Source organism: Erinaceus europaeus, chromosome 7 (assembly GCF_950295315.1).
Source record: "Erinaceus europaeus chromosome 7, mEriEur2.1, whole genome shotgun sequence".
Lineage (NCBI taxonomy): Eukaryota > Metazoa > Chordata > Mammalia > Eulipotyphla > Erinaceidae > Erinaceus > Erinaceus europaeus.
In genome coordinates this window covers 80253238-80268312 of record NC_080168.1, presented here as the reverse complement: position 1 = coordinate 80268312, position 15075 = coordinate 80253238, and the positions used below count along the sequence as shown (strand labels likewise).

Sequence of the window (15075 nt, the reverse complement as noted above, 5' to 3'; positions counted from 1 at the left end):
AACATCTATTCTGGCACTAGAAAACAATTTATTACTATAGTCAGGGGAATAGTTCAGCTGGCAAATCACAGGATTTGTATGCCTGAGGCTCCCAGTCTGATCCTCTGCACTGATAATACAGGAGTGTTATTATGGCTTCTCTCTGTCTCTCTCATGTGGAACTCTCTAAATCTCATATGAAATAAAATAAATTTTACTTTGAAAGTTATTTAGAAAAGCACTCTGCTGTGGTCAATTAATGGTTCATTGTTTCTTGTTTTTTTATTTGTTTTTAACCAGAGCACTGTTCAGCTCTGGCTTATGGTGGTACAGGGGACTGAACCTGGGACTTTGGAGCCTCGGGCATGAGAGTCTATTTGTATAACCATTATGCTATCTACCCTCCACCCAAGGGTTCATTGTATAAAGAGTCACAATGTACTTTTAAAACAAAGGAAAGTTTTTCCCTAGACAGACTACAATGTTTTCTTTAATTAGATTCAAATTAATTCTACTGAAAAATATAACGCTTGATTATTATTTTTTTCCTACTGAAACACATAAACCCTCTGCTATTGTCTTTCTTCAGTAGAAACAACTTTTCAAAATTCAAGTTTATTACTATGATTTGCTCACAGGCAAACATGTAAATATACTAAGGCAAAAGATTATGAATTAGAAATATAAACATATACTAATGTTTATACTAATAACAAATATACTGTATAATAATATAGTATATATAATACTAATAACAAAATGCTTAATTCAATAAATACTGAACTATTCATGTTTAAAAACTATAAACAAGAAGTGACTTAATATAAATACACACATGAATATTCTGATGTGTAAATAATGCATCTAATTGTTTTCATTATTATTATTATCTTTATATTAACTTATTGGATAGAAACAGCCAGAAATTGAAAGGGAAGGGGGTGATAAAGAGGGAAAGTGACAGAGCGACACCTGCAGCCCTGCTTCACCACTTGTTAAGTTTTACCCCTGCAGGTGGGGACTGGGGGCTCAAAACTGGGTCCTTGTGCACTATAACATGTGAACTCAACCAGGTGTGCCACCACCCAGCCTCAATGCATCTAATTTTTTGGAAATATGTCATATTAAAAATGAAAGTAGGCCACAGAAGAGATCCAAAAGGCCAAGAAACACATGAAAAAAATGCTGCAAGTCTTTGATTGTCAGAGAAATGCAAATTAAGACAACAATGAGATACCACTTCACTCCTATGAGAATGTCATACATCAGAAAAGGTAATAACAAATTCTGGAGAGGTTGTGGGGTCAAAGGAACCCTCCTGTACTGGTGGTGGGAATGTAAATTGGTCCAACCTCTGTGCAGAACAAGTATGAAGAACTCTCAGAAGGCTACAAATGGACCTACCCTATGAACCTGCAATTCCTCTCCTGGGGATATATCCTAAGGAACCCAACACACCCATCCAAAAAGATCTGTGTACACATATGTTCTTGGCAGCACAATTTGTAATAGCCAAAACCTGGAAGCAACTCAGGTGTCCAACAACAGATGAGTGGCTGCGCAAGTTTGTGGTATGTATATTCAATGGAATATTACTCAGCTATAAAAAATGGTGACTTTACCGTTTTCAGCCAATCTTGGATGGACCTCGAAAAATTCATGTTAATTGAAATAAGTCAGAAACAGAAGGATGAGTATGGGATGATCTCACTCTTAGGCAGAATTCGAAAAACAAGATCAGAAAAGAAAACACAAGTAGAACCTAAACTGGAATTGGTGTATTGCACCAAAGTAACAGACTCTGGGGTGGGTAAGTGGGAACAATACAGATCCAAGAAGGATGACAGAGGACCTAGTGTGGGCTGTATTGTTATATGGAAAAAAGGGAAATGTTATGCATGCACAAACTATTGTATTTAAGGTTGAATGTAAAACATTAATTCCCCAATAAAGAAATAAAAAAAGAAAAAAAATGAAAGTAGAAGTATACTAAGTCAGGGTATAAAACTGCTTATATGTCACTACTTATTGGTGAATGAAGAGATCATCAATTTAAACATATATTAACGAGGGGGAAATCAATTGTATGTCTCAAAGTTTCTCAAAAGACAAACTGAATCTTTTTAATATATAGGCTATGTATTTGATATGCGGACTCTCTCAAAAGCCTAGACCAAGTAGATTAGAAGCATCCAATAGCACAGCTATATACAAGATACTGGGTACTGTACAGCAAACCATAACAAAGGGACTTTTCAAAGTTAACCCAATTAACAAATAATGTGATGATAATATTAACTATCGATTGTCTTTTTGAACCCTAAGACAGCAGGAACCTCACATCTCCACTATAGAGCCCCTACTTCCCCCAGTCCTGGAACCCTTGGATAGGGCCCACTTTCCCCGTATGCATCTCCCAATCCAAACCAAATAATATTGCATCCGCCGATCACAACCTAACCAAAGCAACGATTGCCACCTCAACATGCTTCACCTCAGACTGTATCCAGAGACTTCATGTGTGGAATGACAACCCTTCAACTTCATTACTCGGGTGAGACCTTTCCTTTTATAGTACACTCTAATTTCATCTCAGGTAGTTCACTCTCTAACAAAGTCCCATAATCTAGATATACACCAGTTTCTGTGAGAGAGAGCTTATGTGCACACGTATCCATAAACTACTGCAAAATATATACCTGAAAACAGAAGTACACTAGAGTTTGTAGTGAGTACCTCCCTAACACTTCCTCTCCACTATTCCAAGCTTGGGATCCATGATTGCTCAACAATTTGTTTGGCTTTGTATGTTAACTCTCTTTTCAATCACCAGGTTCCAGATGCCACCAGGATGCTGGCTAGGCTTCCCTGGATTGAAGACCCCACCAATGTGTCCTGGAGCTCAGCTTCCCCAGAGACACACCTTACTAGGGAAAGAGAGAGGCAGACTGGGAGTATGGACCGACCAGTCAACGCCCATGTTCAGCGGGGAAGCAATTACAGAAGCCAGACCTTCTACCTTCTGCAACCCACAAGGACCCTGGGTTCATGCTCCCAGAGGGCTAGAGAATAGGAAAGCTACCATGGGAGGGGGTGGGTTATGGGGATTGGGTGGTGGGAATTGTGTGGAGTTGTACCCCTCCTACCTTATGTTTTTGTTCACTAATCCTTTCTTAAATAAAAAATTAAAAAAAAATAAATAAACATATATTAACTAAAAAAACTATGAGAAAAAAATTTCTCAATTGGAATTCAAGCTTATTAATCACTCCTTTTTTATTGTTTGGTTTCCATATGTCTTCTAGGAACACACACATAATACCTTTTCTCTATTATCAGTTTGATACAAAGGATTTTAACCCTTTAAGTTTTTCATTTACTGACCATGAGTAACACTCATTTTTTGCTGTCATTTGGATATACATTTCTTAGTCAAAACAACAAAGATTACAATTCTGAATGGCTTCTGCAAATGTCAAGCATTGATGAGCATGAGAGAATTCAATGAGAAAGATTTGAAGTCATTATAAGCTTACTATAACATATTACTTTTAAACAAGGCAAATAACTTGATGGAAAATAAATTCTTCTTTAGTTTTTCCAAATTTCCTTAAATGATACTGAAGAGTTTTAGTCCAATTTGAATCAAATTAAAAAACAACTAAAACACAACTGGATCTAGTCTGTTTTGAAAAATGGTAATTTGAAATAATAGAAAATAACGACCAGCAATATAGCTCACTTGAACAGTGTGCTTGCTTTGTCAGGGACACAACTCAAGTTTAAGTCCATTTTCCACTGCACTGAAGGAAGCTTTGGTGCTGTGGATTTATTTATTTATTTATTTATTTATTGCCAATTACCCCCTGGGGCTCAGTGTCTACTCAATGAATCCACTGTTCCTTACAGCTATTTTTTTTAATTTTTTAATTTAATAGAACAGATAGAAAATGAAAGAGATGGGGAAGATAGAGATATCTGCTAGTTCACTGCTTGTAAAATTTCTCCCTGCAAGTTAAGAGTGGGGGCTCAAACCCAGGTCCTCATTCATGGTAATGTGTGTGCTTAATCCAGTATACCACTGCTGGGCAACCCCTACCTCTATCTTTCCATCTGAAAAAGTTAGCCTCAAGCAGTGAAGTGATGACAAAAAACAAAACAAAACAACCAAATAAGAGAAACATGTGTCCAGAGGTTTTATATCTTCAATCCTTGAAGAAATAACATCTAAATCCAACTACCCCTTTCCACATACGCTATCTTCTTTTTAAAAATATTTTTGAAGGATTTATTTTTATTTTAAAAATCTTTTAAAATTACCTTTATTTATTGGATAGAGACAGTCAGAAATTGAGAAGGGGATATATATACATTCAGAGAGGGAGGGAGAGAGGCAGAGAGAGAGAGAGACCTGCAGCACTGCTTCACCACTTGTGAAGCTTTCCCCTTGCAGGTGGGGACTGTGGGCTTGAACCCAGATCCTTGCGCATTATAACATGTGCGTTCAACTAGGTGCACCGCCACTCGGCCCCCTTTTAACATTTTATTTGTTAAAAAAAAAAAAAAGCCACAAAAGGGAAAAAAAAAATCTAAAGAGATTCAGAACTGGAGTCATTCAAAATAATACCAAAAATTTAAATTAAATTTTGAAACAATTATGTTAAACAGAAGCCAAAAGCAGCAAAACTAACACTGGCCTTGCAGTAATGTACTTTTTATAGCTTATGACTAAAATTCTTTTTCAGTCATCAGTTTTTTAATACTACTAACAATTTCAATGTATAAATTAAAATCATGTGTATTTTATTTTATTTTTATTGTTGCGGCTGAGTGTATTTTATTTTTAAAAAGTTATGTTCTAAATACAAAGGTAACCAAAGAAAGAAAAGAGAAAAACAATTCCCCCCCCTTTATCTTAATTATTACTTCCTTGAAAGAAAGAACAAAGAAATGAAAGTAGTCTGAAACACCTTTGAAAGCATTTCCACTTAGAAAGGGTTAATGGGCAGACAGTTCAAGTAAACTGTCAGTGACCATTTGCAAGCCTCCTAGGTATATACACAGCAGACACACTAGAGGATTAAAGGAACTGCAAACAAGCTGGGCTGAAACCTCTCTTTGTTCAAGCCCAGCCTCTTCTTCCTGTGATGTCATACTACAAATAGTGAGCCTTTCAGAGAAAGCCCATCTCATTATACAGCCTGCTACGGAGGGAAAAGCCTCAGTTAGCAAGAGCTAACATGCTTAGGAATTTATTTCGGAACTTTTAAAAAAAACAAACAAAACATGCTTACCAGCATCTGGAATCCACTGCAAGAAAAACTAAAAAAGGAAAACTACATTTAAAAGGAGCAAGAAGAAAAGAGAACAAATCGGGAATGTTCAAATATCATAAACTCTGCATTGCAAAGCAAAAGAAAATTGCTCGCTTTAGCTTAAACATTCTGGAATGTAAAAGTACTTTAATTCGGAAATACTTAACATTTTGGAATATTCATCGAAACTACCACTGAAAGTTTACTACAACAGCAGTTGTATAATTGCCTCAGAACACAGCTTTTCTGTAAATTTAAAATCCAATGGGTTGGCTTAACTGGCATTTTTAAAAGACTGTCAATTTACTAAACCCTGGAATCACAAATTTTCTGAAAATCAGAAAATGAGGATATTTTCCTGCTGAAGAGCCAAGTGGAAACTACAACAACAAATTTCATGTTTCTTTTGGAGACTTCAGAGAAAAAGGAAATACTTATAAAGCCGTCCAAAGATCCAAAGAATTTGCAATTACACTGGAGGTTATAAAGTGCTCAAGATCTGAATACCAAATACGACTGCAGCTGAACCTAAGGACTTCCACACTGTAAATTGGACGTGCCTTTATAATGGTAAGCAATAACAGCTCCAACTGCTTTGATGACTCCTTTAAATACACTCTGTATGGGTGCATGTTTAGTATGGTTTTCGTGCTTGGATTAATATCCAACTGTGTTGCCATATACATTTTCATCTGTACGCTCAAAGTGCGAAATGAAACTACAACATACATGATTAACCTGGCAATGTCAGACTTGCTCTTTGTTTTTACTTTACCCTTCAGGATTTTCTACTTTGCAACCCGGAATTGGCCGTTTGGAGACTTACTCTGTAAAATCTCAGTGATGTTATTTTACACCAACATGTATGGAAGTATTCTGTTCTTAACCTGCATTAGTGTAGACAGATTTCTGGCAATCGTCTACCCATTTAAATCAAAGACTCTAAGAACCAAACGAAATGCAAAAATTGTCTGCATTGCTGTGTGGTTAACTGTGGTCGGAGGAAGTGCACCAGCCGTTTTTTTCCAATCTACCCACTCTCGGGGTAACAATACCTCCAAAGCCTGTTTTGAAAATTTTCCTGAAGACACATGGAAAACATATCTTTCAAGGATTGTAATCTTCATTGAAATTGTGGGATTTTTTATTCCTCTAATCTTAAACGTAACTTGTTCTAGTATGGTACTCAGAACTTTAAGTAAACCTGTTACTTTAAGTAGAAGCAAAATAAACAAAACTAAAGTTTTAAGGATGATTTTTGTACACTTAGTCATATTCTGTTTTTGTTTTGTGCCTTACAATATCAACCTTATTTTATATTCTCTTATGAGAACACAGACATTTGTTAATTGCTCAGCAGCAAAAGCAGTAAGAACCATGTACCCAATCACTCTCTGCATTGCTGTTTTAAATTGTTGCTTTGACCCTATAGTTTATTATTTCACCTCAGATGCTATTCAGAATTCAATAAAAATGAAAAGCTGGTCTTCTAGGAAAAGCGACTCCAGGTTCTCTGAAGTTCAAGGGTCAGAGAACTTTATTCAACATAGCCTACAGACATTAAAAAACAAGATATTTGACAATGAATCTACAATATAAGCTTCCTAAAATAAAGCCACTGGAACAGAAACTCGAAGTTCCTTCAACTGTGAAAAAGTGTCTGCTCTGACAATTCTCCTCTGAAAGGAAATAAATGTGGACATTTAAGTTTCTGGTATAAAAACTTTTATCCAATGTGTTAAACATTAAAATGTATTCTATTCTTATATACACTCCATTTTATTTTTATGAAATATTTTGATTTGTAACTTTCTCTTCATTAAAAAGAAAAAAAAACTTCTGAAAAGTTCCAAGTGACTGATTTAAATCATGTGACCATCTCTACTGTCTTTGAATTTCTTAGTAATTTTATACAAATACTGAAAGTTTCATTTAAGCATTTAATATCTGCATTAAACGAACATAATTTCAACTTAAATTGAAACTACAAGCCACATTTGTTAAATAATAATTATTTGAAATAATAGACATTTTAGAGTAATTAAAAATAAGTCTTTGCAGAGTAATAACATACTAAAACTGAAAATCTGAAGCAGGTAAAATTAATACTTAGGATTTTGTTTTTGTAGGCAAGTCATAAAAAAGTATAAGCTATCTAACTATGTGGTAAAATCTGCTTTTAAAATTACTATTTTAATCCATTTTCTGGATTTAACAGTACTCAATTTCAACACTGAGTATGCCACAATTGAAAGGGAGATTACTAACAAAAAAGGTTATTTTGTTAAATAAATTTTAGAAATACGACTAGGGGTATATTTATATCACAATAAATTATAAAGTGACTGATATGTATATACTTTTCCATCTTGGTTGAAGACAAATACTGAATCATTGAAAAAAACTAAGCAAATTTTTTTTTTGTATGTCAACATAAATTACTGAAGTACTGGCATAGTTCTTACTTAAAAAGCAACAAAACTAGTAGGGGAGATAACTAAGTACAACTATATTTTCATATCACTAAACATTCAGAAATAGTAGTATCATGTTAAGCTATAAAATACCAAGTACAATAAAACTTTCCATTTCCAATATATCTTCATCTTAAAAATAAGAAGTTCTCCAAGGTTAACTAAGAAAAAAAAAAAACATTACTTTTTGTTTGAAGAAAAGCATATGTAACTAAATTCAGTATTCAACCTGAGTTTTACATTTTACTTTTACAAGTCCTGAATTGAATTCTGGAAAAATATTGCTTTTTTTCTTTTTGGACAAATATTCTTTACGATTTAAAGTAAGTTCCTGCTCTGGGTTTACACTGCAATAATTTCAGGCAAATCAGAATCATTTTCTAGATAAGTAAACTAAATTTTCAATAAAATAACAATGGAAGAGCCACACTCCCTTTAGATAAACTTGACACAAAATAAAACCTTTTAAAAAAATGAGTAGTGAAGAAACTAAGCATAGTCCTGAATGTTCCAAGAAAATTGACCATGTTTTTAAATGTGAAGTACCTTGATTTGATACCAATCTTCAGAGAACAAGTCCATTTAGCCCTTTAACAAACATTTTTGAGTTGAAAAGTAATAACTTAGTAACTTAATGCTGACAGCAGCATTCTTAGAACTTTTCCTTGGTTTAGAGAGCTGTCAACAAAAAGCAAAAAACAGAAAACACTTAAAAATAGGAGTAAAATATCAGTTATTATTACTTTGCTCCCTGGGGAAGTTTTTATTGCCGTCTGTCAACAGCAACAGGGATCAAAAGTTTTGCTAAGATTCTTTACAAACTAATATATGACAGGTATTAATTTTCTCTTCTAGAACTTCAAATCCTGTCATATCTTTCTTACAATAACAGAGTACTAAAGTTATTTTCCTTTATTAGTGCCGCACTTTATGGTAAATTATATGTGCTGAGACTTTTCTCTTTACTCAAGAAAACTGACTTTAATAGAATTATAAGCATTTTATGTTTTTGTTACTTAATGTGATAGTTCTAAGTTCTTTCTCCCCGAAACTGTGCCCACTGCTATTTAACATCTTTATAAAAGAGTAGATATGGGCAGGAGCAGATAGCATAATGGTTATGCAAAGAGATTCTCATGTATGAGGCTCCGAAGTCCCAGGTCCAACCCCCCCAACCCCCTACAGCACCATCAGCCAGAGCTGAGACAAATGGGGGGGGGGGGGTGCAGCAGCACAGGCAGTAGTAGCACAGGGGGTTAAGTGCACATTGCAAGAAGCACAAGGACCAGTGCATAGATCCCGGCTCCAGCCCCCAGCTCCATACCTGCAGGGGGTCGCCTCACAAGCAATGAAGCAGGTCTGCAGGTGTCTATCTTTCCCTCCCCCTCTGTCTTCCCCTCCTCTCTCGATTTCTCTCTGTCCTATCCAACAACAGTAATAACAATAACAAGGGCAACAAAAAAAAATGGGGGAAAATGGCCTCCAGGAGCAGTGGATTCATAGTGCAGGCACCCTGCCCCAATGATAACCCCGGAGGCAAAGAAAAAAAAAAAAGTAGATGATTTAAGTAATCTTCCTTTTCACTAACTTCCTTCAAAGAAGCAGAAAATGAAAATCTCTGAGGTGCTGGAAACAGCTTTCCAGAAACTTAATGACTGGTTTTAAACTCAGAAATTATCTTCTTTTCTTCTGAGATAATTCAGCTAATTAACTAGTACACCAAAATAATATATAAAAATATGTATGGTACTTAGTATATTTATAGAAAACCTTTAATGAAATTGAAAACAATACCAAGGAGTTTTGACTTTATAGTCTACATTGAAAGTACTGACATTCTGAGATATAAATCTTAATTACAAGGTAACTATTTAAAGAAATCAGTCAGGAGCTGGAAGACAGTTCACCTAGTAAAATCCCCATTTTATCATATATGAGGCCCTAGGTTTGAACCTTTGCACTGCTTGGGAGCACCAAGGATGGTGGAGCAGTACCATTGCATCTATCCTCTTTTTCTGTCTCTCCAACAAACAACAAAAAATTGCAGCAGGTAAACTGCCATAAGGTCCTGATTTCATTCCCTTATGCCAAATAAAAAGGAAAGAAGTTTGTCACTCACTTTAGGAATATTTAAAACATCAGCAAACTCTGTCTAACATTTAATTTATGTCTAACATTTAATTGATGAATGTTAATTTATGAATGTTATGTACCTTGCAAGAACTAAAGCATGATTGCTTTCTGGGCCCTGCAGTTTGGAACTCCCCATATACTGGGTATCTGTTCTTCTGTCCATCTAGTAAATAAACAATTGGTTTATTAAATAACTAATATATTGCTAATTATAACTATCAATACACTGTTAGTTTGTTGATTAGCATATTGCTGAATAAACTTTTACTATTTTCCAAGTATATTCTTTAGTGCTTGTATGCCAATGCAACTCCTAAGTTACAAATAAAGGAAGATGGAACCTGGTGCTATTTGTTTGAATACATTTTTCTTAATACATTTTTATATAGAAAATTTTATAAATATGGTTTTCTAGTCAGTGTGTATAAGGTAATCTTGAGCTTTTTAAAAAAGCTTTTTTGGGGTATGCTGAAAACTTTCTCCTTTTTCTACCAATAGAGTCCAAAAATAAAAATCAGGCCAGTGAGGTGGCTCAGTGATACCACACATACAGAAGACATTCTGTTCTTTCCCAGCAATGTATTTTTTTTAAAAAGTTCCATTAAAAGACAGACATGAGATCTTCTAAAGGGATTGCTTCAAATTAATGTGACTTTAGTTAAATCATTTATCATCTGCATGTTAACCTCACCATCTTTAACTAAAGGTTTGAGATCAGATAAGTAAGGCTCATGCCATGCCTTATCTCCTGCTTCTCATTTTAACCAGCTTTTATCCATTATTTTTATTTCATAACTGTTGGCAACACATCATATTAGAATTACTATAACTATTCCCTCACTCGAGTCTGTTTCTTATTTTGTTCCATTCAACCCACACAAGAGCAACCAGATTTACAAATGAAATCACCACTTACACCAAAGTCATCTGATGTAGTTTGAAAAGTTATAAAATTCTCCACTTCCTGAAGGGGAAAAGTCCAGCTTCAAAGTTCTTCAAAATATGGCACTTAGCTACTCAGTATTTTTATTCCTGTCTCCTTAACAAGATATCTCCACTCCAAGTTGACCTATTACTTTGTCCTGCATTCACAACTATTACTTTCTTCACTGACATTTGGCACTTGCACCATGCCTATACCCAATCAATAAAACTCATTCATTCTCTCTCTCTTTGATAAAATCCTTTTCATCCTAAATGCCTCAGTTAAACTCCTAAACAAAATCTTCCTTGATAACTCTTACTGTCTACATCATTTGTTTGCTATTTATTGCCTTTGTTAGTTTTTATATGAGCTATATCTTATCATTCTAACTAGACATTTAAAGTTCCTTGAGGAAGGAAAAGGATTTCATTTTGTATTCATATTCTTTTTTCAATATTTTATTTATTTATGAGAAAGATAGGGGGAGAGAGAAAGAACCAGACATCACTCTGGCACATGTGCTGCCGGGGATCAAACTAGGGACCTCATGCTTGAGAGTCCAAAGCTTTACCACCGTGCCACCTCCCAGACCACTTGTATTTGTATTCTTAGTGGTATATAACAGGGTCAAAATATTAGAAGTAGAATCTCTTTGTAAATATATAGAATAAAATAAAATAACAAAAAAGAATTGGGCCTTGGAGGATATTGAGTGGTATAGCATACATGTGAAGCCCTTGGTTCAGTCTCCAGAGCCACATAAAAAATAAACAAACAAAAAAATTTTTTCTTTAATAGTTTTTTGTGGTGCAGACTTCTTGGGAGAATTTTCTAGATATGCTGCATTCTAGGATTTCCTCCAGTTTTTTTCTCTCTGTATTCCTATGATATTTTCACTCTTCCTTAGAAACTATGATTTCTTCTTTCCTTGGATTTTCATTTTCAGAAGCATATTCTCTAACACTTTTATTTTTAAATGGATAGTCAGAGACAAATTTTCTGAGTCTTTGCATGTATGGAAATTGTTTCATCTTACTTGCATGTTTGATAACATAAGCCATACACAGAATTTAGGTTATCAGACACCCAATATTCCTGGTAGGAATACAAATGCTGATGTAAGCCTTACTTTCCAATATATAACCCACTTTTTTTCTTTTTTGTTTTTGTGATTTTCTCATTTGAAATACTGAGTTGCCACATTCAATCATCATATACAATGAGCTCTTTTTTTTTTAATTTTATTTATTTTCCCTTTTGTTGCCTTTGTTGTTTTTATTGTTGTTGTAGTTATTGTTGTTGTTGTTACTGATGTCATTGTTGTTAGATAGGACAGAGAGAAATGGAGAGAGGAGTGGAAGACAGAGAGGGGGAGAGAAAGACAGACACCTGCAGATTAGCTTCACCACCTGTGAAGCAACTCCCCAGTAGGTGGGGAGCTGGGGGCTCGAATCGGGATCCTTAGGCTGGTCCTTGCTCTTCATGCCACACGTGCTCAACCCACGATGCTACCGCCCAACTCCCAAAAATGAGCTCTTTTCATCTGTAGTCTGTAACTTTGGAAATTTTTCTTCAGCTTTTTAAAAAATTATTACTTTCTTTCTTTTTCTTATCTTTATTTGTTGGATAGAGACAGCCAGAAATCAAGAGGGTAGAGAGATAGAGAAGGAGATACCTACAGCATTATTTTACCATCTCAAAAGCTTTCTTCCTGCAAGTGGGGATCAGGGGCTTGAACATGGGTACTTCTCCATTGTAACATATGTGCTCAACCAGGTGTGCTACCACCCAGCCCCTCAATTAATATTTTCTATCCTCCATTTTCTCCAATGTTTTCTCTGGGATGGACAGACACTGAACTGAGGTGCCTCAATATAAGAGCAACAGAATCTAGCAGCACAGTGGTATATTTTCCTCTTAGACACAGCTACCTTTTCTACATTTTTAAAGTCTATTTCAACAGTTTAGACTTTGTATGGAGATTTACCTAAACTTCTACTTAGCAGGAATCCATACCCTTGAGTGTATGTATATTCAAAATATAAAAGCTGTGGTAGAGTTAGACATATCTTTATATAATTTGTACACTGTACAAGATAAGGGGCTCCAGATGAACTGCATACCAAACGTAGGTGGCAATGTGCAGAAGGGTGTATTTTCCTTATTCAGTTTTTATTTGGTAGCACATAGGGAGGTGCATTTCCCTGATTTCTACATGCTGCCATGACTTAAAATTGGGGGACTGGCCCAGGCGTTTAATGAACCTGTGGCTCTCAAAATGTGGCTGTCAAAATGTTAACATCATCAGCATCATGGAAACATCTTAGAAATACAAATTCTTGAATCCCACCCAAGAAACTTTGGGCATGAGGCCAGAAATAAGTCATCTGTATTTTAATAGGCTCTCCAGCTGATTGTGATACATATTAAAGTTTGAAAGTGACTAGCAGCACTGTTTAGAAAACCCTGTACTTGCTACTTTGAGTTTGTAAGGTAAGGTTCTCATTTCCACCACAGCTCTTTCCTGTGATATTCAGAACTGTGGTTTTCTCTTTTTAGTTTTATCTCATCAATACTCTCACAAAGCTGAGTCAACTATTCAATTTCCCTTAGAAAGTTTTCCATTTTAGAGACTCAGTACTGCTGGTTTCACTCCCATGTGTGTTATGTGTTCTTTTCTGTCATTTCTATAAGTTTTTTTGGGGGGTGGGAGACGTAAACATATGTAGTTAACATGCAATTTTGAATTAAGGTATTGTCATTTTTTAAATTTTTTCTTTTATTTTTCTTTTATTTTTTTTTTAAAGATTTTATTTATTTATGAGAAAGACAGAAGGAGAGAGAAAGAACCAGACATCACTCTGGCACATGTGCTGCTAGGGATCAAACTTGGGACCTCATGCTTGGGTCCCAAAGCTTTACCACTGCGCCACCTCCTGGACCACATCTTATTTTTCTTTTTAAAAAATATTTATTTATTTATTCCCTTTTGTTGCCCTTGTTGTTTTTTATTATTGTGGTTATTATTGTTGTTGTTCCTGATGTCGTTGTTGGATAGGACAGAGAGAAATGAAGAGAGGATGGGAAGACAGAGAGGAGGAGAGAAAGACACCTGCAGATCTGCTTCACCACTTGTGAATGGACCCTCCTGCAGGTGGGGAGCCTGAGGCTTGAACCTGTATCCTTACACTGCTTCGTGTTATGTGCACTTAACCCGCTGCACTACCGCCCAACTAGTATCGTCATTTTTAGCAGCAATCATATGGTTCAAGATACACAGAAAAAAATTATATTTAGGTGTCGGGCAGTAGCGCAGTGGGTTAAGCGTAGGTGGTGCAAAGCTCAAGGACCAGGGTAAGGATTCTGGTTCAAGCCCCCAGCTCCCTACCTGCAGGGGAGTCGCTTCACAGGCGGTGAAGCAGGTCTGCAGGTGTCTATCTTTCTCTCCCCCTCTGTCTTCCCCTCCTCTCTCCATTTCTCTCTGTCGTATCCAGCAATGACAACAATAGTAACTACAACAATAAAAAAGAGCAACAAAAAGGGAATAAATAAATATTTAAACAAAAAGTTATATACACCCATTTGCTGCTATTAAAAATGAATAATTTCTTTTTTAACAAGCCATCTTGTATTGAATTATGACTTGATTGCACTTTATTATTATTATTATTATTATTGCATATAGACAGAGAGAAATTGAGAGGAGAGGAGAGACAGAGAGAAACCTGCAACCCTGCTTCACCATTTGTGAAGCTTCCCCCTGCACGTGGGGACTAGGAGCTTGAACCCAGGTCCTTGTGCACTGTAGTGTGTGCACTTAACCAGGTGTGCCACTGCCTGGCTCACAATGAAGAATTTCATCAATACAAAGCAATCCTTATTATTGTGAATAATGCTTCCTTATATTTAGTTGTCCATAAAACTTATAATTTAACAGTTACTACTTATTAGCTCATGTTTTAATAGGGCATTATAAACTTATGAATCTTTTTATTGCAATTCTATTTTTCTAAAATAAAGAGCTTTTACTTAATTAAATAAATATATAATCTTTATTTTTAAATATTTATTAACTTTATTCTTTGTTATTTTAAAAATACTTTTATTTATTTATTATTGGTTAGAGACAAACAGAAATTGAGAAGGGAGGGGGAGACAGAGAGGGAGAGACAGAGAGACATGTGCAGCCCTACTTCACCACTCATGAAGCCTTTCCCCTGCAGATGGGAATGAGAGGCTTGAACCTGCA

At 35.4% G+C, this 15075-nt stretch overlaps 2 protein-coding genes across 4 annotated transcripts in view; one reads left to right on the top strand and one right to left on the bottom strand.

Annotated features, from left to right (window-relative positions):
* RB1 (RB transcriptional corepressor 1) overlaps positions 1-15075 on the bottom strand; it is a 182463-nt gene that overhangs the window by 55321 nt on the left and 112067 nt on the right. The window lies entirely within an intron of this gene.
* On the top strand, positions 5056-9369 carry LPAR6 (lysophosphatidic acid receptor 6). The gene has a single exon (XM_007521222.3). It carries the CDS (start codon positions 5862-5864, stop codon positions 6891-6893), a length of 1032 nt encoding a protein of 343 aa, XP_007521284.1. The 5' UTR covers positions 5056-5861; the 3' UTR covers positions 6894-9369.